This window comes from Molossus molossus, unplaced genomic scaffold, assembly GCF_014108415.1.
Source record: "Molossus molossus isolate mMolMol1 unplaced genomic scaffold, mMolMol1.p scaffold_m16_p_2, whole genome shotgun sequence".
Lineage (NCBI taxonomy): Eukaryota > Metazoa > Chordata > Mammalia > Chiroptera > Molossidae > Molossus > Molossus molossus.
This window is the reverse complement of record NW_023425355.1, coordinates 27,364,631-27,390,782: the sequence shown is the minus strand read 5'-3', so window position 1 is coordinate 27,390,782 and position 26,152 is coordinate 27,364,631. Positions and strand designations below refer to the sequence as shown.

At 40.4% G+C, this 26,152-nt stretch overlaps 1 protein-coding gene across 3 annotated transcripts in view; it reads left to right on the top strand.

Annotated features, from left to right (window-relative positions):
• SYTL4 (synaptotagmin like 4) overlaps positions 1-26,152 on the top strand; it is a 118,287-nt gene that overhangs the window by 75,166 nt on the left and 16,969 nt on the right. For 2 of the 3 annotated variants that reach the window (XM_036270646.1, XM_036270645.1), the window contains 7 exons: positions 3,719-3,820; positions 4,301-4,376; positions 13,857-13,947; positions 14,063-14,166; positions 14,702-14,800; positions 15,890-16,068; positions 16,365-16,467. In XM_036270646.1, the coding sequence (XP_036126539.1) occupies positions 3,719-3,820; positions 4,301-4,376; positions 13,857-13,947; positions 14,063-14,166; positions 14,702-14,800; positions 15,890-16,068; positions 16,365-16,467 (754 nt within the window). The remainder of the gene's footprint in view (positions 1-3,718; positions 3,821-4,300; positions 4,377-13,856; positions 13,948-14,062; positions 14,167-14,701; positions 14,801-15,889; positions 16,069-16,364; positions 16,468-26,152) is intronic. The other variant, XM_036270647.1, reaches the window with a different exon arrangement.

Sequence of the window (26,152 nt, the reverse complement as noted above, 5' to 3'; positions counted from 1 at the left end):
ACATGAGGAAGGACCATCACAGGAGACTGAGAAGGGGTAACCAGTGAGGTCAGAGGTACAGGAGAGTTTATTGTCCTTGAAGCCAAATAATATTACTCTAGATACTTGAGGAAAAATATTTTTTTCTTACTACTCTTACAAATTCCTTAAGGTTAAGGGCCCAAGAATTGTGTACTTTCCTTTAGAGATGAGGACTGCTTCTTTGAATGCTAAGGTTATCCTTCATTAAGCTGAACAAGAATGCTGGTCTTCTGAATAATATCTTCAAACCATATTGCTTATTATGTATATACTTTAAGCCCTACTGAGGACACTTAGTCAAGACTGCAGTCAACAAATATTTGAGTGCCCACTCTATGGTAGTTTCTCTTTTAGGCATTGGGAATACAGCAGTGAACAAGATACATGCTCACTGATCTCACAGAACTTAGTCTAATGGAGAAAGACATTAAACATATCATTTGTTTAAATTATTGAGCAAATTAAGTAATTTTTAAAAAGGAATAAACAAATAATTTGATATGTAATTACTGCTACCAAGAAATCAAGGTGCTTTAAGAACACATAAGAAGGTTACTAATGCAGACTTGGATTGGCATGGAGATCTGGAAGGATTGATAGATACGTAGATACCTGAAGAAGTAGATTTAGCCGGATGAAGAGAAATGGCCATTGTGAGAAGAATATACCAGGAAGAAAAAAGAGGGAAGAAGAAGAGTGTTATCATATTCAGGGAAACAAAAGAGCCTCACCATTCTGGAATGTAAAATATAAAGTGAAGTGGAGGGTAAAATATGAGTCTGGAGAGGTGAACAGGGGTCAAGTCATAAAGATTTTCCTGACATGCAAAGAAGTTTGAACTCAATCCCAAGAGCAGTGGGAAACCACTGAACAGTTGTTGTTTTTTAAAATACTTATCTTTATTGTTGAATGCATTACAGATGTCCCTCCTTTTTCCCTTATTGACCCCCTCCTCCCTTCCCCACACTATTGTCTGTGTCTATTGGTTATGCATATATGCATATAAATTCTTTGGTTTATCTCATCCTGCCCCCCTTCCCCCCTTCTCTTTGAGGTTTGTCAGTCTAACAACCAATTTCTACTTCTTAATCCCTTCACCTATTTCATCCATTTCCCCAATCCCCCTCCCATTTGTCAACCAACAAAAAGTTCTCTGTATCTATGAGTCTGTTTCTGTTCTGCTTGTTTATTTTGTTTGTAAATTCAATTGTTGACAAATATGTATTTATTGCCATTTTATTGTTGATATTTTTTATCTTCTTCTTCTTTTTTTTTTTCCAAGAAGAACCTTCAACATTTCATATAATACTGGTTTGGTGGTGATAAACTCCTTTAGCTTTCTCTTGTCTGGGAAACTCTTAATATGTCCATTGATTCTAAATGGTAGCTTTGCAGGATAGAATAATCTTGGTTGTAGGGTCTTGCTTTTTATCACTTTGAATATTTCTTGACACTCCCTTCTGGCCTGCAAAGTTTCTTGTGAGACATCAGCAGACAGTCTTATGGGAGTTCCCTTATAGGTAACTGCTTTTTTCTAGCTGCTTTTAGGATTCTCTATTTGTCTTTAACCTTTGGCATTGTGATTATGATGTGTCTTGGTGTGGGCCTCTTTTGGTTCATCTTGTTTGGGATTCTTTGCTTCCTGGATTTATGTCTGTTTTCTTCACCAAGTTAGGGAAGTTTTCTGTTATTATTTTTTCAAATAGGTTTTCAATTTCTTGCTCTCTCTCTTCTCCTTCTGGCACCCCATGATGCGAATGTCGGCATGCTTGAAGATGTCCCAGAGGTTTTTTTACACTGTCCTTATTTTTTTTTGTTTGATTCATTTTTCCTTTTGCTGTTCTGATTGGATGTTTTTTGCTTCCTTATATTCCAAATTGATGGTCTGCTTCTTGGATTTACCTACTCTACTATTGATTTCCTGTAAATTATTCTTTATTTCGGTTAGTGCCTCCTTCATTTCTGATTGTGCATCCTTCATTTCTGACTGGTCCTTTTTTATGCTCTTGAGGCCCTCACCAAGTTCACTGAGCATCCTTATAACCAGTGTTTTGAACTCTGCATCTGGTAGATTATTCTCCATTTTGTTTAGTTCTTTTTCTGGAGTTTTGTTCTGCTCTTTCAGTTGGGACATGTTTCTTTATCTCCTTATTTTGGCTGCCTCCCTGTGTTTGTTTCTATTATTAGGTAGAGTTGTTGTGTCTCCTAGCTTCTAAGGGGGCCCTTTGTAGTAAGTGTTCTGTAGGGTCCAGTGGCACAGCCTCCCTGATCATCCCAGCTGTGCCCTTGAGGTGCACCCCTTATGTGGACTGTACATCCTTCTGTTGTAATTGAGTCTTAATTGCTGTTGGTATGTCAACGGGAGGGATTTACTCAGGCTGATCAATGACTATGACTGGCTGTGCCCACTGCCCACTGACCTCTGACTACCTTGGAGGACTAGAGGTTAAGAGCCGTCCACAAAGAACAAGAGTTACTACAGCAGGGCTCTGGTAACCACTGAGTTCATTCCTTGAGTGTGTTGCTTGTGGAGGTGGTTGGGTGGTGGTGCTTCATCATGGTCTGAAGCTGTCCACTGGGTGTGCTGGCTCTGGCCCAAGGTCAGCCACTGCCTGTGTTCTACCCGAGGCCGCTCGGCATAAGCTACAAAGTGATTTCCAGATGGCTGGTTCTTGTGCTGGGCTTGGAGGTGCCCAGGCAAAGCCAAGCTGTGAACCACGGCTGGCTGCTTCTAATGCCAAGCCTGGGGCCACTTTGTGAGAGGTATGGGGCTTGTTGTGGCCAGATGCTGCTTGTTTGAGAGAATTTAGGAAAATCTGAAGCAGGAGCTGAAACAGGCCAGTCTTGGTAAAGCCACTGGAAACAGCTTGGGTGGGGAAGGGCCTCAGGGAATCACCAGGGCAGGGCAAACAGTGTGAGCCAGGTTGCTGGAGTCCCAGATATGGTGCCAGTCTGCCACCCTGAGGAAGGGCTCACCAAAGGAACAAAGGCCTCCCAACAGCAAGTCTGTCCAGGAGGAAGCTATCTCTCCAGCTCTCACCCCAATGCCAAACAACCAGTTCTTCCCTGTATGTCTCTGGTGCCTTTCAAGCTGCCTCCTGCACCCTGAAGCCTGGAGTGTGTGAATCCGATTAAGTCAGTGTACCGGCTCTTTGAGAGTAACTGCCTGGAGGTCCAGCAGCCTCATCCTCCCTCAGCCTCAGTTCCTGCTTGTTTTACAGCCAGAAGTTATGGGGATTTCTCTTCCTGGCACTGGAACCCTGAGCTGGGGGCCTTGTGTGGGACCAGGACCCCCATTTATTAGGGAGGACCTTCACAGCAGACGTATCCTGATTTTTATCATCACACGTGGGTGTGGGACCAGCCCATCTGTGCCTCTGCCCCTCCAGTCTTGATGTTGCATCTTTAATTTTGTAGTTGTAGGACTTTCATTCAGCTCAATTTCAGGTGATTTTGAATGATGGTTGTTCTGTAGTTTAGTTTTAATTTTGATGTGTTTGTGGGAGGAGGTGAGTACTGCCTTTACCTACACCACCATCTTAACCGGAATTCCCTGATGAACAGTTTTAAAAGCACACTCAGATGTTTATTTTAGAAACATCACTTAGGCAATCATTGTGAATAGGTTGGAAGGAAGCCTGATACCCAGCAGGAGAGCCCACTTCCTTTATGTCTTGGCTCTCGGGTTTTATTCTAGTGTGCCATTTGAAGTGCCCAAGCCAAAAAGTGGAAAGAGTGCACTGGAGGCTGAGAGTGAGAGTCTGGATAGCTACACGGCTGACTCAGATAGCACATCCAGGTAAGGTTCCCCCCAAATCCCTGCACATCTGCTCAACCCAAGTTCCCATTTTGTTCTCTAGAATCAGGATGCAGGGTTCCTATGCCGTTAGTGTTCCTGACTTCTTCTCAGCAAGTTGAATGACATCTTCTCTCTGAGCTTGTCACAAGTCTTTCAGTAGCATTTCAACTGTTGTCTCTGATCACAGCCTTCAGGAGCATGCTAACTTCCAAAGGTTGCTGTGCTTTGGAGAAGTGTTCCTGGACCAGCAGCAACAAATGCTGTGGTCCTTTAGGAATGGGGGTGTGTTTGTATTTGTGCAAAGTTGCTTATCTGATCATCTGCATTCCTTCAAGGAAAAGCTGATGTGAGATTTATCTTCTGGATTTGGTTAATACAATGACCCCAACCCAGTAGCTCCCCTTCTGTAGAGCTTGTGTCCCTAGATAGAAAAGAAAGGGGAAGAGGTGGTTTTGTTATAACTTCTATATCTACCTACAGGAGAGACTCTCTGGATAAATCTGGCCTCTTTCCAGAATGGAAGAAGATATCTGCTCCCAAATCTCAAGTAGAAAAGGTAATAGGTAATCTGTGTGTGTGCGCGTGTGTGTATGCGCGCGTGTGTCTTTCTCCCTTCCTCCCCCTCCTCCTCTCCCTTTCTCTCCCTCCTCCTCCCTTCTTCCTTTCATCCCTCCTTCCCTTCCTCCCTAGCTCTTCCTCTGAGCTTTCATTTCTCAGGAAGAATTTAAATAAAAGATTCAACTGAACAAATTTTAGTTCAGATTTACTTGGGAACATTTTCTAAGATTTTGCTTGAAACGTGAGAAAATAAGTGTTGTGCTACTTCTTAGGATTAAATTCCTAAGATTAAGCTTTCCTTTAAGTTTATAATAGTTTAGTGTATCTCTGAGTCTTATTCTTTTTTATTTGTATTAATTTTTTAACATTTATTTTTCAATTACAGTTTACATTCAATATTATTTTGTTTTAGTGTCAGGTGTAAAACATAGTGGTTACATTACACAGTCATGTACTTTACAAAGTGATTGCTTCAATATTTCAAGTACCTACCTGGCACCATACACAGTTATTACAGTATTATTGACTATATTCTCTATGTTGAATTAACATCTTTGTGACTATTCTGTAACTACCAATTTGTACCTCATAATCCCTTTAACTTTCTCATCCAGCCCTCAAACCCCTTCCCTGTGGCAACTGTCAGTCTGTATCCAATATCTGTGAGTCTATTTCTATTTTGTTCCTTTTGCCCTGGCCAGTTTGGCTCAGCGGTTGAGCGTCAGCCTGTGGACCAGAGAGTCCTGGGTTCAGTTCCTGCCAGGGGCACGTACCACAAAAAAAAAAAAAAATACAATTCTATTTTGTTCCTTTTTTTGTTGTTGTTCTTTACATTCCACATATAAGTTAAATCATATGGTATTTTCTCTAACTTATTTCACTGAGCATAATACCCTCTAGGTCCATCCATGCTGTCACAAATGGTAAGATTTCATTCTTTTTTGGGACGAGTAATATTCCATTGTATATAGATACCACTACTTATTTATCCACTTGCCTATAGATGAGCACTCAGATTGCTTCCATATCTTGCCTGTTGTAAGGAGCGCTGCAATGAACATGGAGTTCTCATTTTCTTTCAAATTACTATTTTTGGTTTCTTTGGATAAATCCCCGAAAGTGGAATCACTGGGTCAGAAGTAAGTTTCATTTTTAATTTAAATTTTTTGAGGAACTTCCACACTGTTTTCCAAAGTGGATGCACCACCAACACTGCACGAGTTCCCTTTTCTCAAATCTTTGCCAACACATTTTTCTTGGTTTGTTGATGATAGCCAGCTGACAAGTGTGAGGTGACATCTCATTGTGGTTTTAATTTGCATTTCTCTGATGATTAGTGATGTTGAGCCTCTTTTCAAATATCTATTGGCCATCTGTATGTCCATTTTAGAGAAGGGTCCATTCAAGTCCTTTGCCCATTTTCTAATTGGATTGTTTGGTTTTAGGTGTTGAGTTGTATAAGTTCTTTATATATTTTGGATATTAACACCTTATCAGATGTATCATTAGAAATATATGTTTTCCCATTCAGTAGGTAGTCTTTTTATTTTGTTGATGGTTTCCTATGCTTTCAAAAAATTTTTTAGTTTGATGAGTCCCATTTGTTTATTTTTTCTTTTGTTTCCTTTTCCTGAGGAGATATATCAGAAAAAAAATATTACTAAGGGCACTGTGAGACAGTTTACTGCTTATGTTTTCCTCTAGGAGTTTTATGGTTGCTGGTCTTACACTTAAGATTTTAAACAATTTTGAGTTTATTCTTGTATGTGGTGTAAGAAGTGGTCTAGTTTTAATTTTCACATGTATCTGTCCAATTTTCTTTCTTTTTTTTTTCCTATTTCTTATCCTTAGCCTGTATTTTTTTTAATTTTAATTTTTATTTATATTTTTAATTAATTTATTTATTTTTGTTACAGATGTTTCTCTTTTTCTCCCACTGAATCCACCCTTCCCATCCCTCCCCGCCCTGTCCCCAACTTTGTTGTCCATGTCCATTGTTCATGCATACATGCATACATGCATAGAAGTTCTGTGGTTTATCTCTCTCCCACCACACCCCCTTCTGGGGGATTGTCAGTCTGTACCCCACTTCCACGTCTCTGAGACTACCCCGTTCCACAGACTGTTATGTTTATTATATTCCACAAATAAGTGAGATCACATGATACTTGTCTTTCTCTGTTTGCCTTGTTAGGCTTAGGATAATACTTTCCAGGTCCCTCGATGTCATCTCAAAGGAATAGAGATCTTCTTTTTTATAACTGCATAGTACTCCATTGTGTATATGTACCACTGCCTTTTTATCCATTCATCTAATGATGGACATTTGGGCTGTTTCCTGATCTTAACTATTGTAAATAGTGCTGCTACAAACATGGGGGCACATACATTTTTTCTAATTGGTGTTTCAGATTTCTTAGGGTATATTCCTAGAAGTGGGACCACAGGGTCAAATGACATTTCAATTTTTAATTTTTTGAGGTAACACTATATTGTTTTCCATAGTGGCTGCACCAATCTGCATTCCCACCAGCAGTGTACTAGAGTCCACTTTTCTCCACACCCTCACCAACACTTGTTTGATGATTTGTTGATGGCGGCCATTCTGAGAGGTGTGAGGTGATACCTCATTGTTGTTTTAATTTGCATCTCTATGATGATTAGTGATATTGAGCATTTCTTCATATGTCTCTTAGCCATTTGTATATCCTGTTTGGAGAGGTGTCTATTCAGTTCCTATGCCCATTTTTTAATTGGGTTCTTTGTCTTCCTTTTGTTGAGTTGTATGAGTACTCTATACATTTTGGAAATTAACCCCTTATCTGATATATCATTGGCAATTATGCTCTCCCATACAATAGGTTGCCTTTCCATTTTGATGATTGTTTCTTTTGCTGTGCAGAAGCTTTTTAGTTTGATGTAGTCCCATGTGTTCATTTTTTCCTTTGTTTCTGTTGCCTTAGGTGATGTATCAGTGAAAATTCTGTTGCGTATGATGTCCGAAATTTTGTTGCCTACATTTTCTTCTAGAATTTTTATGGATTCACGGGTCACATTGAAGTCTTTTATCCATTTTGAGTTTATTCTTGTGTATGGTGTAAGTTGTCTAGCTTATTTATTTTTGCATGTAGCTGTCCAACTTTCCCAACACCATTTATTAAAAAGTCTGTCTATACTCCACTGTATGCTCTTGCCACCTCTGTCAAATATTAATTGAGCATATTGCCTTGAGTCCATTTCTGGGTTCTCTGTTCTGTTCCACTGGTGTATATGCCTGTTCTTGTGCCAGTACCAGGCTGTTTTGATTACAGTGGCTTTGTAGTATAACCTGAAAACTGGTAATGTGATCCCTCTTACTTTGTTCTTCTTTTTAAAGATTGCTGTGGCTATTTGTGGTCTTTTTTTTTTGGTTCCATATGAACTTTTGAAGTATTTGTTGTACTTCTGTGAAGTATGTCGTTGGTATTTTGATGGGGATTGCATTGAATCTATGGATTGCTTTGGGTGGTATGGACATTTTAATGATGTTGATTCTTCTAATCCATGAACAAGGTATGTGTTTCCACTTTTATATATCTTCCTCTATTTCTTTTTTCAATGACCTGTAGTTTTCTGTAAATAGGTCCTTTATTTCTTTGGTGAAGTTTATTCCTAGGTATCTTAATTTTTTTTGCTGCAATGATAAATTGGATTGTTTTCTTAGTTTCTCTTTCTGTAAGTTCATTATTGGTGTATAAGAATGCCATCGATTTCTTGACGTTAATTTTGTATCCTGCTACTTTGCCAAATTCATTTATTAAGTCTAGTAAATTTTTGATGGAGTCTTTTTGGGTTTTCTACGTATAGTATCATGTCATCTGCGAATAATGAGAGTTTCACTTCTTCCTTTCCAATTTGGATCCCTTTTATTTTTCCTTTTGTTATTGATTGTTGTGGCTAAGACTTCCAGCATTATGTTAAATAAGAGTGGCGAAAGTGGGCATCCTTGTCTTGTTCCTGTTCTTAAGACAAATGTTTTAGTTTTTGCCCATTGAGTATTATGTTGGCTGTAGGTCTTTCATATATGGCCTTTATTATGTCAAGATATGATCCCTCTATTCCAAGATTAGTGAGCTTTTTTATCAGAAATGGGTGCTGGATTTTGTCGCACGCTTTTTCAGTGTCTATTGATTTTTATTTTTTTTTTTTTATCCTCATCCAAGGACATTTTTCCATTTTTTGTACAGACAGAGTGGGAGGGAGAGAGAGGAAGAGAGAGAGGGAAACATCGATGTGAAAGGGACACATCGAGTGGCTGCCACCTGCACGACCAACCAAGGCCGGGGACAAACTGCAACCGAGGTACGTACCCTTAGCGGGAACCGAACCCGGGTCTCTCCGGACCGCAGGTGAACGCTCTAACCGCTGAGCCAAACCGGCCAGGGCTTTCAGTGTCTATTGATATGATCATATGATTTTTATCTTTTATTTTGTTTATGTGGTATATCACATTTATTGATTTGTGACAATTGTACCAGCCTTGCATCCCTGGGATGAGTCCCACTTGGTCATGGTGAATAATTTTTTTGATGTATTGATGGATTCCATTTACTAGGATTTTGTTCAGGATTTTGGCATCTAGGTTCATCAGGGATATTAGTCTGTAGTTTTCTTTTTTTGTAGTGTCTATTTCTGGTTTTGGAATTAGAATTATGGTGGCCTCATAAAACGAGTCTGGAAGTCTTTCTTCTTGAATTTTTTGAAATAGTTTGAGGAGAATGGGTATTAGTTCTTCTCTGAATGTTTCGTAACATTCTCTCATGAAGCTGTCTGGGCCTGGTCTTTTGTTTGCTGGGAGAGTCTTGATTACATCTTCAATTTTTTTTTTTTTTTTTTTTTTTGGTTATTGGTTGGTACAAGTTTTCTATCTCTTCCCGGTTCAGTTTTGGGAGACTATGTGTTTCTAGCAACTTGCCCATCTTGCTTAGATTGTCAAATTTGTTGCCGTATATTTATTCATAGTATTTGTTCATGATCCATTGTATTTCTATTGTTGTCAGTTATTATTCTCCTCTTTTATTTCTGACTTTGTGTATTTGGGTTCTCTATCTTTATTTATTGGTGAGTCTAGATAAGTGTCCATCAATCTTGTTTATATTTTCAAAGAGCCAGCTTTTTGTTTTACTGATCCTTTGAATTTTTTTTTTTTTTTTAATCTCCATGTCATTTATTTCTGCTCTAATCTTTACTGTTTCCTTCATTCTACTTGCTCTGGGGTTTTCTTTTTTCTTTGCTTTCTAGTTCTTTAAATTGTGAATTTAGATAGTCTATCAGATATTTTTCTTGCTTCTTGAGGTAGGCCTATAGTGCTATCAACTTCCATCTCAGAACTGCTTTACTGCATTCCATAGATTCTGTGTTGTTGTGTGTTCATTTTCCTTGGTTTCTAGGAAGTTTTTAATTTCTTCCTTGATCTCCATAGTAACCCATTCATTGTTCAAAAACATGCTATTTAGCCTCCATGTTTTTAAATGTCTTTGCGCGTTCTTGTTGCAATTGATTTCTAGTTGCATGCCATTGTGATCTGAGAAGATGCTTTATATGATTTCAATCTGCTTGAACTTGTAGAGACTTAGTTTGTGTCTTAACATGTGGTCTATTTTTGAGAAGGTCCCATGTGCACTTGAGAAGAATGTGAATTCTGCATTTTTGTGGTATAATTCTCTGTAGAAATCTATTAAATCCATTTGATCTAGTGCTTCATTTAGTGTCTGTGTTTTCTTGTTAATTTTTTTGTCTAGAGGATCTATCCACTGACGTCAGTGGGGTGTTGGAAGTACCCTGCTATGATTGTATTGCTGTTGATTTCTTCTTTGAAGTCCTCCAAAAGATTTTTAATATATGTTGGTGCTCCTATATTGGGTGCATATATGTTTACCAAGGTTTACCTCGTGTTAGATAGATTCTTATAATATTATGTAGTGGCCTTCTTTGTCTCTAATTATGGCCTTCATTTTGAAATCTAATTTATCAGATATGAGTATTGCTACCCCAGCTGTTTTTTTTGCTTTCTGTTTGCTTGAAAGATTTTTTTCCATCCCTTCACTTTCAACCTATGTGAGTCTTTTGTTGTGAGGTGGGTCTTTTGTAAACAACATATATGTGAGTCATACTTTCTTATCCAGTCAGCTACTCTGTCTTTTTATTGGCACATTCAAACCATTCACATTTAAGGTGATAATTGATATGTACTTATTTATTGCCATTTTTGTTTAGTGTGGTTCTATTTTTCTTCTTATATCTTTCACTAATTACAGCAGTCCTTTTAGCATATCTTGCAGTGCTGGTTTGGTTTTAATATATTCCCTTAACCTTTTTTTTTTTTTTTTTTTTGGTCTGGAAAGCTCTTCATTTGACCTTCTATTTTGAATGATAGCCTTGCTGGATAGTGTAGTCTTGGATTCAGATCCTTGTTTTTCATAACCTTGATTACTTCATGCCACTTTGTTCTGGCCTGTAGTGTTTCTGTTGAGAAGTCAGCTGAGAGCCTTACGAGGTTTCCTTTGTGGGTAATTTGCTGCTTATCTCTTGATGTCTTTAGGATTCTCTTTTTGTCTTTAATTTATTACTATGTATCTTGGTGTGGACCTGTTTGGGTTCTTCTTACTTGGGACTCTCTGTGCTTCTTGAACTTGATTGCTTTCTTCCTTTACCAAGTTAGGGAAGTTTTTTGTCACTATTTCTTCAAATATATTCTCTAATCCTTGCACATTTTCTTCCTCTTCGGGGACTCCTATGATGCGAATGTTATTACGTTTCCAGTTGTCCCACAGTTCTCTTAAGCTATCTTCCATTTTTTTAAATTGTTTTTGCTTTTAGTTTTCTGATTGGTTTATTTTTTCTACCCTGTCTTGTAATTCACTGATCCAGTTTTCAGCTTACTCTACTCTGCTGTTTAGTCCTTCCAATGTGTTCTTTATTTCTGCTATGCCATTCTTCATTTCCACTTGGTTGGTTTTCAATGTTTCTCTATCTTTACTCGTGGTGATGATGTCCTTTCTCATGTTGTTGAGCTTCCTCTAGATCATGGCTCTGAACTCTACCTCTCAAAATTGGCTTAGCTGCATTTCATTTATCTCATCTTTGATAGAGTTCTCTTGTTCTTTCATTTGGGATTTGTTTATTTGTTTCACCATTTTGGCTATCTCAGTGGGTTTTGGAGTCTGGCAAACTTGCCCTGTGGGTATTGGTATTGTGCTCTTTGTGGCTCCCTCTACTGGGTTTGGATGAGCCTGGGTGGTCTCACATTAAATACTGTCAAGTGTTACTTTCCTGGGTAGATTTGAAAGCCCAGGAAAGGTTCAGTTATCCTCTAGCTTTTTCCTGGTGGCTAGGAGTCTCAGTTACTCAGTGCCTTGGAATGTAGCTCTGGTGTTCTGCATAAGAGGATTTCCAGAGGGTGGGATAGTTGCTGGTTGTTAATGAGCCTCAATTTGCATTTCTTTCCCTCACCTGGAAAGGCTGAATCTCGGAGGTGGGGAGGGGGGTTGGGGGAGGCTGCTGCTATTCTCCACAGTTCTAGGAAGGAGCACACTGGTCACCTTCCTTTGTGGCCACAACTCTGCAAAAACTCTTAGTGCCCTCCAAATCTTGGGTGTCCCCACAGAGTTCCAGCCCAATCTGCTCTCCCTCTGCTGTAGCCCCCAGGTGAGTGGCTGTGGCTATTTTAGTGCTCTGTCTTGGCTCTCTGAGCTGTGGAGCAGCTTGTTCTTTATTCTCCAAGGGCGCTGCTCACAGCTAAGACTATTTTTGTCTGTGAGCTCCCAGCTTCTCACCCTCTCATGGCTCTGCGTATTCTACCAGTTTGCCTGGTTATATGGTCCTGTCCTGCTGCTTTACTGTTGCTCTTTTCGAGGATTTGTCTTTATTTTAGTTGTAATTCCGGTTTGGTCCTGGGAAATTGTCTGTGTAGCTTTTATTCACTCCGCCCCCATTTTCACATTCTCTGCGCCTATCTTGTACGCAGCTGGATTGCACAGGACTCTCTGGTGCCCCCTCAGCCTGCAGGTCCCACGGGTAACTGGATCGTACAGTCCCTTTGGGGATCTTGCTCTATGCCTATCTTATGGGCTGCTGGGTCACACAGGCCTCTCTGGTGCTTCAGCACCCCGCAGATCCTGTAGGTCCATCTGGTAACTGGATCAAACAGTCCCTGCTGGTTTGCATAGGCCTCTCTGTTCACCCTGCAGGTCACATGGGCAGGCAGCTGGATGGCACCAGTCCTTCTCTGGCTCCAACTTCCCACTACTCTTATGGGCTACTGGGTTGCACAGGCCTCTCTGGTGCCCCAGCACCCCACAGGACCCAAGGGAAGCTGGATCTCAACAGTCCCTCCCGGGCTCTGGCTTCCCACAGCTCTTGTCAGATGCTGGACTGCACAGGCCTCTGTTGAGCCCCAGGTCCCGCTGCTCATGGCTGGGGAGTGCTGCTGCCCCATGGGGCTCAACTCCCACTCAGCTATTGCTGTAGTTTTTGGGGATGGGTCTCAGCTGCTGGTCTGTGCTTCTGTTACCTGGGGATGGATGTCTGCTCCCCAGCCTCTGTTGCTGGGTGTATATCTTGACTCTGATCAGGCTACTACTGTGGGGGATGGTGCTGGGTTCCCAGCTGTTTGTGGTTTCTGCAACTGGCACATTTACAGCTCTACTACTGTGCACTGGTCTGTGTTGACATAGAGTGTCCACTGGTCTGATGGTGCTAGCTACACTAGTGGGCTCAGGTTGCTGGGCCCTATCCACTCCCACTGCCTCCTTCCAGGGAAGACCCGGGATCTTCCATAATGGTGGGACCTCCCCACGGGGCAGGGAGAAGTGCCCTGAAGAACCACTTACCGAGGTAGCCGGCTGCTCCTGTCCACAGCACAGGAAACTTCTGCTCCGCGTCTCTGCACTGCTTGGGTTTGGTCGTCCACCTTTTTGTCCAGTCACACTCTCTCACACACTAGCTTACTCTCTCACACACTCACCGTCCCTCCGGTCCTGCCCGCTACCAGGAGATCCCAGCTGATTTTAAAAACCACATGTTTTGTGGGCTTTTCTTCTGTGTATTGATGCCCTGGGCTGAGAAGCTCGGCTTGGGGTTGAGACTTCTCACTCCTCAGGGGGAATCTCTACATTTGAGATATCCCTCTAGATTATCAACCATGGTCGGGGGTGTGGGGCCAGCCCTTTTTGCATCTCCACCCTTCCTACCAGTCTTGAAGTTGCTTATTCTGTAAATCTTTAGTTATAAGACGTCTGTTCAGCTAGTCTTCAGATGGTTATTGTGATTAATTGTTTTGTAATTTGGTTGTAATTGTGATGTAGTCCTGGGAGGGGGTGATTGTAACTTCCACCTACTACACCATCTTGGATCAATTCCCTGTGCCTTATTCTTTTTGAGGCTATCCTTTCACTTATCTAATTTTCGTTTTCCATTTTCTTGCCCTATTCCTTCCTAGGAAACTCAGCCTGGAGGTCAAAATGTAGTATCTGTTGATGAGGGTGAAATGATATTCAAGAAAAACACCAGAAAAATCTTCAGGCCTTCAGGTAGCTGTCTTCCCTTCATGGCCTTTTGTGAATGAAGTTCTGAGTACCCTTGATGAATTATTGGTATAGAGAGTAATAGGTATCTTTTAATTTGCCATTTTGGTCTTCCACTCAGAATATACTAAATCTGTAATTGATCTTCGCCCGGAAGATATGGGACATGAAAGTGGCTCCTTGGGAGACAGAAGCAAATCTGTCCCTGGCCTCATTGTGGATATGGTAAGTACCTTTGTATTTAACTTGGTCACTAGGTGAAATTTTATATATCTAGAGTAAAATTTAGTATCTGATCATCTCAATCAATGCATTTAATTATTTAGGAAAAGGTAATATGAATCTTTATTTTCCCAAATTACTAAAGTAAATCTGGTTGCTGAATTGCTTAAAGAAAGATCGTCTTCACTGTCTCTTTTATCTGCTAATACATTGCTTGATATATGGTTGGGTGCTCAAATAAATACTTATTTTGATTAAAATGTAAATGGATGGCTGGGTTGGGGCAGTCAAATGGGAAAGAGATATTCTTTTTTGTTTTGGAAAGAAATATTCTTAATCTTATTCTTCAATATTTGAGAAAGATGGTTGGAATATAGTTTGGGAGCCTGAAAAGGGGGGGAAAATAAGGACATGTGTGTACATATTCACATGACACCTCAGAGTTTATCAACAATTATGGCTTCCACTAAAGGAAAAATATTAGTCTTTGAACTATTTCTTATTTTTATTAACTCTGAATTCGTATTTATTACTTTAGGAAGAGGAAGAGGACGAAGAAGAAGAAGACATTGATCACCTGGTGAAGTTGCATCGCCAGAAACTAGCCAGAAGCAGCCTGCGAAGTGGCTCCTCCATGGTAAGTTCTGTTAGTTCTTTGACTGAAAACATCTTTGGATACTAGGAAGGAAGGAAGCACCACCTTGCAGCAGAGTCAGAATCTGGGGAAATCATAGTCACTCTCTCCAAGTAACCTAGATGCATTTGTTCCTGTCCTCAATTTAGACCATAGTTGCCTTCTGCACAGCTAGGTGACTTCCTCAGCATCTGCCCTAGAGATTATTACGTTGGGTAAAAATTAGGGCTAGAGACATGCTTCATCACAGCTTTGTGAACAGGGACCTGTAACATCTTTCCTAAAGTGTTGCTCAGGCCATGAAGTGAGCAAGATTAGATTTCTTCATTGGAGCCCAAACCAAGTATCACATTTAAGGATAGTGACTATCATGAGAAGGGCCCTGGCAGAATTAATTGGCATCAGAGTATGATTAAGAAGCAACAGTACTAATTGGAATCAAGAAGTTAAAGGAACATTTAAGCATCAGGGCCTAGTTACTTCATAAGTATGAATATTTAGGAGGAACAAGAGTCAGGAACCAGGGTGACTAGAGTTTGTTACTGCTCACACACAGGAAGAGAATACTAGACTTGCAGAGTTTATCACTACTTGAGAGGAAAATATCTTTTTACTTCTGGTGGGGTTTTCTCCCCAATTCTGACCCATTCACTTTTTCTGTAGCCCTTAATAAGGATAAGATAAAAGAAACCCACAGATAATTAAGGTACTTCGTTTTAATTAGTAACTGCCTTCTTCTAGCCAATGTTTTAGCATATATAACAAATACCAAAAATGCCTACCTTACCTCCATACTTTTCCCATCTTTGGGGGCAGGTAAAAGTTAACAATAAAATGTGTAAAAAGAGGAGAAGAGGAGAAACTAAGAGCCTATGTGAGCCGTGAGCTGATTTATTAACCTGAAGGACTGTGAGAGTGCTACCAGATGTCTCATACTCTGAGTACAAGATTGTTGGCAGTACTGGCTTGTTGTGGGGACTTTTGAAACTTTTGTTTTATTCAGTGACTGTGGTTTTATCATGAGGAAAGATGTGAGCCACGTGAGTGGGGGAATACACCTTTGCCAGATGTTTGTGGGTGCTTTATCTTCAGAGTACAATAGGGAGCACGATGAGCATCTATAGTGAAGCTGGTGATTTCGGGAACATCTCTGTGACTGGCAAGATTACCTTTTCCCTGAAGTATGAGCAACAAACACAGACTTTGGTCATCCACGTGAAGGAGTGCCACCAGCTGGCTTATGCCGATGAAGCCAAGAAGCGCTCTAATCCGTGAGTGTTTCTAGAACCTAACTGATGCTCTGAGATGAGAGCTAAGACCCTGGCATCTATTTGGGAACTCTTGAACTGAGGTTATCACTTCCTGGATGGACAATGATGTGTGATTGAGGGTGGTTAGAAGAGATGTAGGAAAGGGACCAAGATTGGGAAATGCAAACATTGGTATATCTAAGAGGGCTTGATGTGACATTTTAATTTCCTCATAGCATATGTATATGGAGAGCATGGAAGTGAAGAATGGGTTGAGAAAATATGGTAAATTACTCAGTACTCTCCTTGATTTCTAGATATGTGAAGACTTATCTGCTGCCTGATAAGTCCCGGCAAGGAAAAAGAAAAACCAGCATCAAGCGGGACACCATCAATCCACTATATGATGAAATCTTCAGAGTAAGTATCTAGAGCCTGAGGGAAAGGGAACATATTCTGTCTTGTGAATTAAGTAAGCTGTAGCTATTCTCCTCCTATATGGTTGGTTGACATGGGTTTCAGTGGCCATGTCTTTGTCTTAGGATACACTATGGGCATCTATTCACATCTTGACCTCCCAGAGAAGAGAACAAAGGTGATCTACCTTTCTTGGATTCTTGTGAAGTTGGAGATTTACATGGTCACAAATCTCCATTCAAAAAGTCATTTGGGAGATCAAAGATGGTGGCAGAGTAGATGGAAGTTACACTTATCTTCTCCCAGGACCATATCAAAATTACAACTAAACTACAGAGCAATCAACCTGAAGATTCATCTGAAGACTAACAAAATAGAAGTCATAACTAAGGATATGCAGAAGAAGCCACATTGAGACTGGTAGGAGGGGCAGGGGCATCAAAAGGGCTGGCCACTTGTGATGGTTTAGAATCTGAAGGAATATTTCAGCTGAAGAGGTCTCCCCAAAGGAGCAATGGACCTCAACCCCATGCCAGGCTCCCCAGCCCAGAGCACTACATAATACCTGGCTGTGAAAATCAGCAGAGATTCTATCCACCCATGTGTGATAGAAGATTGCTGGAAATGCAGGTGCCCTCTTAAAGAACCAGTCCACAAAATCTCATTGTAGGCACTCACCCTGGGCTATATGGAAGGGATGGTAGTTTGGAGGGGACAAGTCATACAGGGATAGATTGGATGGAGTGGCTTTGGGGAAAGGGCTAGAGGGACAGCTGCCAATGTACTTGTGCTGCATCTCTCTTTTATACTGACCACAGATGCCATCTTTCCTGGGTTGAGCACTCCCTTCCATACAGCATTAGCCAGAAGAGATACCCTAGCACCTCCCACTGACTACCTGAGAACCCACTCTGCAAAGATAACTACCAGTGGAGAGATCTGCTCATGGACTTCAGCCTGGACCTGTGTTGCAGTCTTTCTTGAAAAACTCTCAAGGAAGTTGAGGCAAACTCAGGGAATGCCAGAGACATACAGGGAGAGACTGAGTTGTATGGCTTTGGATGAAGGCCATTTTTTCTCACATTCATAAGAGGGCACCACCATTCCTGCATTTAGCTGGTGTCCACGATTCCACAGCATCAGTCTGGGGAAAGGCACTAGCTGCTCTCTGCCAACTCCCTGAGGGCCCACCTCCTGCAAAAGTCTGTAGGCTTCAGGCAGGTAGCAGCTAGCCTTGGTGTACCCTGAGACTTTTGCTGAGTGGCCTTAGACCAGCACTGGTGCCTACTTTGAATCTCTATGAAACACTCACCCCTACCTTGTAACTCCCTGAGAGCCTGCCTCATGCAACTTATGCACTGCCAGAGGCTCTGTTAGAGGGTGAGTCTAACAGGCAGCGAGCAGATGGTGATGAGTTTTGGGGGGCCTTGGGACTTTTGGTGATCTGCCCCAGACTCAGTAGTGGTGTCAGCAGCCTTGGTGCATAGCTTGGCCCCTCCAGTTAGAACTCAGGCCAAGTAAAGGCAGCTACTAACCATGGATTTCCTTGTGGCTCTTAACAGGTAGCCCAGGACTAGCTACAGACTGTCTGAAATTGACATGCACTGCAGTCCCTCCCATGAGGTACCAGAATCAATACATTGTGGCTAGCTTCAGACCACATCAGAATATAACCTGATTAGCTCCACAAGTGGCACACAGAAAGGGAGGTCTCAGCATGTACCAGAACCTATAGGTGCAAATTCAGCCTCATGGGGGTCAGTGGGTCATACACTGTGGTCAGGGTCAATCCTTAGAGGCAGCTTGTCTGAGGATAAACCCCACCCACACTTGGGCCAACAGCATTCAAGACTCAAATACAACAGGAGGGATCATGTAACCCACACAAGAGATATTTCTAAAGTACCCAGCTCAGGTAATCAGGGAAACTACAACACTAAGACTCATAGAACACCTACTATATAAGACCACCATACAAAAACTGGGAGAAATAGCATATCAACAGAATATGTAGAAACAAACACAGATAGGAAGCCAAAATGAGGAGATAAAGAAACATGTCCCAAATAAAAGAATACAAGAAATCTCCAGAAAAAAAAAAATTGAATGGAGGCAAACAATCCACTAGATGCAGTGTTCAAAATAATGGTTATAAAGATGCTTAAGGAACTTAGAAGAAGAATAGATGAACACTGAGAATTTCAGAAAAGAGATACTAAGCATAAGAAAGGACATAGAAAGCATAAAAATAGTCAGAAATGAAGAATACAATATATGAAATGAATACACTAGCGGGAATCAATAGCAGATTAGATAAAGCTATTTGTATGATTAACTGATTTGTATCAGTAATTTGGATACAATGTAGCAGAAAATACCCAGTCAGAGTATTAAAAAGGAAAAATTAAAAAGAAAGAGAAGATTCAAGAACCTATGTGCAAACATCAGGTATAACAAGGTCCACACCATCTGGGAATCAAAGGAGAAGAGAGAGAGCAAGGAATTGAAATATATTTGAAGAAATAATAACTGAAAACTTGCCTCATGTAGTGGACGAAAAAAAAACAAACAAACAAAAAACAAAAAACACAGTTTCAGGAAGCACAGAGAGTCCCAAACAAGATGAACCCAAAGAGACCCACACCAAGACACATCATAATTAAAATGGCAAAGGTTAAAGACAAAGAGAAAATCATAAAAGCAGCAACAGAAAGACAGATACCTGCAAAGATATCCCCATAAGACTGTCAGATGATGTCTCAACATAAAATTTTCAGGCCAAATGAGACTGGCATGAAATATTCAAAGTGATGATAAATAAAGACCTAGAACCAAGATTATTCTACCTGGCAAGGCTACCATTTTAAATGCAGGGAAAATAAAGAGCTTTCCAGAAAAGTAAAGACTAAAGGAGTTCATCCCAGAATTTCAAAATATGATAAAGGGAGTTCTGTATGAAAAAAAGAAAGAAAGAGAGAGAGAGAGGGAGAGAGAGAGAGAGAGAGAGAGAGAGAGAGAGAGAGAGAAAGAAGAAAGAAAGAAAGAAAGAAAGAAAGAAAGAAAGAAAGAAAGAAAGAAAGAAAGAAAGAAAGAAAGAAAGAAAGATTCCAAGATGGTGGCACATTAAGTGGAAGCTACACTGACCTTCTCCCATGTCCACACAGGAAATAACAAATACAATATAGTAAAACCATCCCAAAAGACAACTAAAGACTAGCTGGAAAGAACCCTTATACCCAAGGACATCAAGAAGGGCCTATATTGGGATTGGTAAGAAGTGTGGAGGCATGAGAGGGCCAACTGGGATCCCAAAGGCAGCAGCTGAAGTGCTAGAGGCATATATCAGCTATCAGGGGTTCTCCCTGATAAATCTAGGGCCTAAACTCCAAGATAGACTCCCCAGCCCAGGAAAGGTGACCATATAACATCTGGCTATGAAAAGCACCAGGGGTTCTGTCCAGCAGGGAGAGATGGCTAGAAACACAGGCATCCCCTTAATGGGCCAGTGCACTAAATGTCATTTTCAGCCATTTACCTTGGGCTCTGGGAGAGAGAGGGAAGAGTGGACTAGAACTGTATGAGGAAAGTATGGGGTTGGTGTCTATGGGGAGAGAACTACCAGGATCCCTGTGCTGAGTCATTCCTTACTCTGCAGAAGCCATCTTCCTCAGGCAGAGTTTTCCCATTCAGGTAGCTTTAGCTTTCCCATCCAGGTAGCTTTAGCATGGGGATAAGCAATTGCCCCACCCACTGGAAACTCTCTTACCCTGCCTTGTAGAGTTTACACCTGGCTGTAGACTACAACCTGAGTCTCATTAAGTGACTGAGACTAACAGTCAGCCTGCAGGCTGAAGCGGATCTCTGGTGCTTTGAGTCTTTTCCTGGCATGCTCCTCTGCCTGGGGCTAGTAAAAGTAGACCTTGATGTTCAGCTTGTTCCTTGCCATAAGCACCCAGTCTTAGCAGAAACAGCCACAAGCTGTGGATCGCTGATAGCTTAGAACAGGGTACTAAGGGCCAGCCACAAACAGTGTCTGACATTGACCTGCACCTCAGACCCTTCAAAGATGTCCAAAGTCAATAAATCCAGTGGCCATCTTCAGGCAGCAACAGAACAGGGCCCAATAAGCTTTGCAATAGTATATCCATAGGGAAATTTGGCAGGTCCTAAATCCTGTTGAGGCAAATTGCACTTCGTGGGATACGCACCAGCACAGCACCCTGCATGCTGTGTTGGAGTTGAGCCTCACTGTCAGTCAGACTGAGTGTCAAACCCATTCATAGGCAAGCCAATAGCAGTGAAGACTCAGTGACAACAGGAGGGCCCACACAACTTGCACAAGGGACACTATTAGAGGATCCAGGTCTGGTGATCAGGGAGACTGTGCCACTGGGTTCCACAAGTCACCTATGACATAAAACCTCTCTACCAAGACTGGAAATTGTAGCAGATCTATCTAATACAGAGAAACAATCCCAAACAACAGCCAAAATGGAGAGACAAACAAATAAACAACAAATGAAAGAATAAGAGAAATATCCAGAAGAAGAGCTAAATGAAAAAGAGAGAAGAAATTGATCAGATATAGAGTTCAGAGTAATGATTATAAGGATGCTCAAAAGCATGAAAACTGTGAAAATAACCAGTCAGAAAGGAAGAATACTATAGCAGAAATAAAGAATGCAGGGGCTGGTGAGGGTATGGAGAAAAAGGGACCCTAGCACATTGCTGTTGGGAATGCAGACTGGTGCAGCCACTGTGGAAAACAATATGGTGTTCCTTCAAAACATTAAAAATTGAACGGCCATTTGATCCAGTGATTCCACTTCTAGGAATATATCCTATGAAGCCTGAAACACCAATTAGAAAGGACACTATGGTGTTACCTCAAAAAATTAAAAATTGAACTGCCATTTGACCCAGTGATCCCACTTCTAGAAATATTTCCTAAGAAGTCTGAAACACCAATCAGAAAGAATATATGTACCCCATGTTCATAGCAGCTCTATTCACAATAGCTAAGATCTGGAAACAGCCCAAGTGCCCATCAATAGATGAGTGAGAAAAATGCTGTGAAACATACACAATGGAATACTATGCAGCTGTGAGAAAGAAAGATCTCTTATGCTTTGAGACGACATGGAGGGACCTGGAGAGTGTTATGCTAAGCCAAATAAGCCTATCAGAGAAAGACAAATATCACATGATATCACTTATTCGTGGAATATAATGAACAAAATAAGCAGATGAACAAAATAGACTGGGAGACATCCAAGTAGGGTACAGACTGACAAACCTCAGAGGAGTAGTGCGGGAAGGGAGGAAGAGATAAACTAAAGAACTTATATGCATATTTACATGATCAATGAACATAGACAACAATGCTGGGAGGGGGCAGGATCAGGAGGAGGGTATCAATGGGGGAAAAAAGAGAAACATCTGGAACAGAAATAAATTAATGAATAAGAAAATTTTAAAAAAAGCTGTGGTACATGTGGTACATATACACAATGGAGTACTGTGCAGCTGTAAGAAAGAAAGATCTCTCATCCTTTGAGACGACATGGAAGGACCTGGAAAGTATTATCCTAAGTGAAACAAGCCAAACAGAGAAAAACAAGTATCATATGATCTCACTTATTTGTGGAATATAATGAACATAACAGTCTGAAGAATGGGGTACTCCCAGAGATGTGGAAGTGGGGTACAGCCTGACAATCCACAAAAGAGGGGGTGGTGGGGGAGAGATAAACCACAGAACATATATGCATATGTGCATGAACAATGGACATGGACACCAAAGCTGGGGACAGGGCAGGGAGGGAGGGGGAATCAGTGGGGGAAAAAGGAGAAACATCTATAACAAAAATAAATAAATTAATAAAAAAAAGAGAAAGAATACATGTACCCCTATGTTCATAGCAGCACTACATACAATTGCTAAGATCTGGAAACAGCCCAAGTGTCCATCAGTAGATGAGTGGATAACAAAGCTGTGGTACATATATACAGTGGAATACTATGCAGCTGTAAGAAAGAAAGATCTCTTGTCCTTTGAGAAAACATGGAGAGACCTCGAGAGTATTATGCTAAGCAAAATAAGCCAATCAGAGAAAGACAAATACCACATGATCTCACTAATTCATGGGAGAATAATGAACAAGGTGGGCTGATGAATGAAATAGACCCAGAGACTTAGAAAGGAGTATGGTTCAGACTGACAAACCTCAGAGCAGGGGGGTGGGGGTGGGGTGGATGAGATGAACTAAAGAACTTAGATGCATCTATGGATAACTTATGGATATAAAGAACAATGCTGGGTGGGATGGGGAGGAGGATGTCTGGGGGGGGAAACATCTGTAACATAAATAAATTAATAAAAAATCTAAAAAAAAAAGGATACATTGGAAGTACTAAACAGTAGATTAGAGGAAGCCAAGGATCACATCGGCGAATTAGAATACAGGGTTGAAAAATAGCATTCAGAGAATGAAAAAGAAAAGAAAACAAAACAAAACAATGCATGACCTGTAGTTTTCTGCGAATAGGTCCTTTATTTTTTTGGTTAAGTTTATTCCTAGGTATCTTAATTTTTTGTCACGACGGTAAATGGGGTTGTTTTTTCAGTTTCTCTTTCTGTGAGTTCATTATTGATGTATAAGAATGCCATCAATTTGTTGACATTAATTTTGGATCCTGCTACTTTGCCAAATTCATTTATTAAGTCTAGTAAATATTTGATGGAGTCTTTGGGGTTTTCTACGTATAGTATCATGTCATCTGCGAATAATGAGAGTTTCACTTTCTCCTTTCCAATTTGGATCCCTTTTATTTTTAATTCCTGTCTGATAGCTGTGGCTAAGACTTCCAGTACTATGTTAAATAAGAGTGGCTAAAGTGGGCATCCTTATCTTGTTCCTATCCTTAAGGGAAATACACATAGCTTGTTCATGGATTGGAAGAATTAACATCATTAAAATGTCCATATTACCCAAAGCAATCTATAGATTCAATGCAATCCCCATCAAAATACCCATGACATACTTCACAGTACTAGAACAAATACTTCAAAAGTTTATATGAAATCAAAAAAGACCTTGAATAGCCACAGCAATCTTGAAAAAGAGGAACAAAGCTGGAGGAATCACATTACCAGATTTCAGGTTATACTACAAAGCCACTGTAATCAAAACAGCCTGGTACTGACACAAGAACAGGCATATAGACCAGTGGAACAGAACAGAGAGCCCAGAAATGCACCCAAGGCAATATGCTCAATTAATATTTGACAGAGGTAGCAAGAGCATACAGTTGAGTAAAGACAGCCTCTTTAATAAATGGTGTTGGGAAAACTGGACACCTACATGCAAAAAAATGAAACTAGATCATCTACTTACACCATACTCCAGAATAAACTCAAAATGAATAAAAGACTTAAAAGTGACTCATGAATCCATAGAAATCGTAGAAGAAACTGTAGACTACAAAATTTCAGACATCATACACAGCAGAATTTTCACTGATACATTACTTAAGGCAACAGAAACAAAGGAGAAAATGAACACATGAGACTACATTAAACTCAAAAGCTTCTGCACAGCAAAAGATACAATCATCAAAGTGGAAAGGCAACCGACTGTATGGGAGAGTGTAATTGCCAATGATATATCAGATAAGGGGTTAATTTCCAATATATATAGAGTGCTCATATGCCTCAACAAAAGGAAGACAAAGAACCCAATTAAAAAATGGGCAGAGGAAATGAATAAACATCTCTCCAAACAAGACATACAAATGACTAAGAGACATATGAAGAAATGCTCAATATCACTAATCATCAGAGAGATGCAAATTAAAACATCAATGAAGTATCACCTCACACCTGTCAGAATGGCCACCATCAATAAATCATCACACAAGTGTTGGTGAGGGTGTGGAGAAAAGGGGACTCTGAGACACTGCTGGTGGGAATGCAGATTGGTGCAGCCACTATGGAAAACAATATGGTGTTACCTCAAAATATTAAAAATCGAACTTCCATTTGACCCAGTGATCCCACTTCAAGAAATAAACCTAAGATGCCTGAAGCACCAATCAGAAAGAATATATATACCCCCATGTTCGTAGCAGCACTATTTACAATAGCTGAGATCTGGAAACAGCCCAAATGTCCATCAGTAGATGAATGAATAAAAAAGCAGTGGTACATATACACAATGGAGTACTATGCAGCTGTAAGAAAGAAAGGTCTGTTATCCTTTGAGACGACATAGAGGGACCTGGAAAGTATTAACCTAAGTAAAACAAGCCAAACAGAGAAAAACAAGTATCATATGATCTCACTGATTTGTGTAATATAATGAACATAACAGTCTGAGGAATGGGGTACTCCCAGAGATTTGGAAGTGAGGTACAGACTGATAATCCCCAGAAGAGGGGGTGGTGGGGAGAGATAAACCACAGAACTTATATGCATGTGTGCATGAACAATGGACATGGACAACAAAGCTGGGGGCAGGGCAGTGAGGGAGAGGGAGGGGGGAATCAGTGGTGGAAAAAGGAGAAACATCTGTAACAAAAATAAATAAATTAATAAAAGAAAAACAATGGAGAAGCAGGAGGAAAGTTTAAGGGAACTGTGGGACAACATCAAATATAATCCACATCATTGGATTACCAGAAGCAGAAAGTTAGCAAGGGTTAGAGAACCTGTTAAAGAAATATTGGCCAAAAAACTTCCTTAATTTGGTAAAGGAAAAAGTCACACAAATTCAGAAAACCCAGAGAGTGCCAAGCAGGAAGAGCTCAAAGAGACCCAATCCAAGAGACATCATAATTAAAATGCCAATAATTATAGACAAACAGAGTATCTTAGATGCAGGGGAAAAAAAGCAACAGGTTACCTACAAAGGAGCTTCCATAAACCTGTTATCTGACTTCTCAACAGAAACACTACAGGCCAGAAGGGAATGGCATGAAGTATTCAAGGTAATGAAAAGCCAGGACCAGAAACCAGGAAGGCTATCATTTAAAATAGAATGTGAAATAAAGAGCTTCCCAGACCAAAAAAAAAAAAAAAAAAAAAATTGCTACAGGAACTTATTGCCACAAAACCACCAGCATTGCAAGACATATGAAAGGGACTGGTGTAATAATAGAAGAAATATATAGAGAGAAATAAAGGCACAATGAATAAATATGGCAATAAATCAGTACCTATCAATAATAACCTTAAATATAAATGGATTAAGTGCTCCAATCAAAAGACATAGTGTAGCTGAATGGATTAAAAACCATGATCCATACATAGGCTATCTACAAGAGACCCACTTCAGAACAAAAGATTCACACAGGATGGATGAAAGTGAAGGAATAGACAAAAATTTTCCATACCAATGGAAAAAAAAACATAAGCTGGGATAGCAATATTTATATCTGACAAAATAGACTTCAAAATGAAGGCCCTAACAAGAGACAAAGAAGGTAACAACATAATACTAAAAGGATTGATCCAACCAGGGAATATAACCCTGATAAATGTGTATGCACCCAATATAGGAACACCAAAATATATTTTAAAACTTCTGGAGGACTTTAAGGGAGAGATCAACAGCAATACCATCATAGTAGGGAACTTTAACACCACAGTGACTTCGCTGGATAGATCTAGACAAAAAAAAAAAAAAAA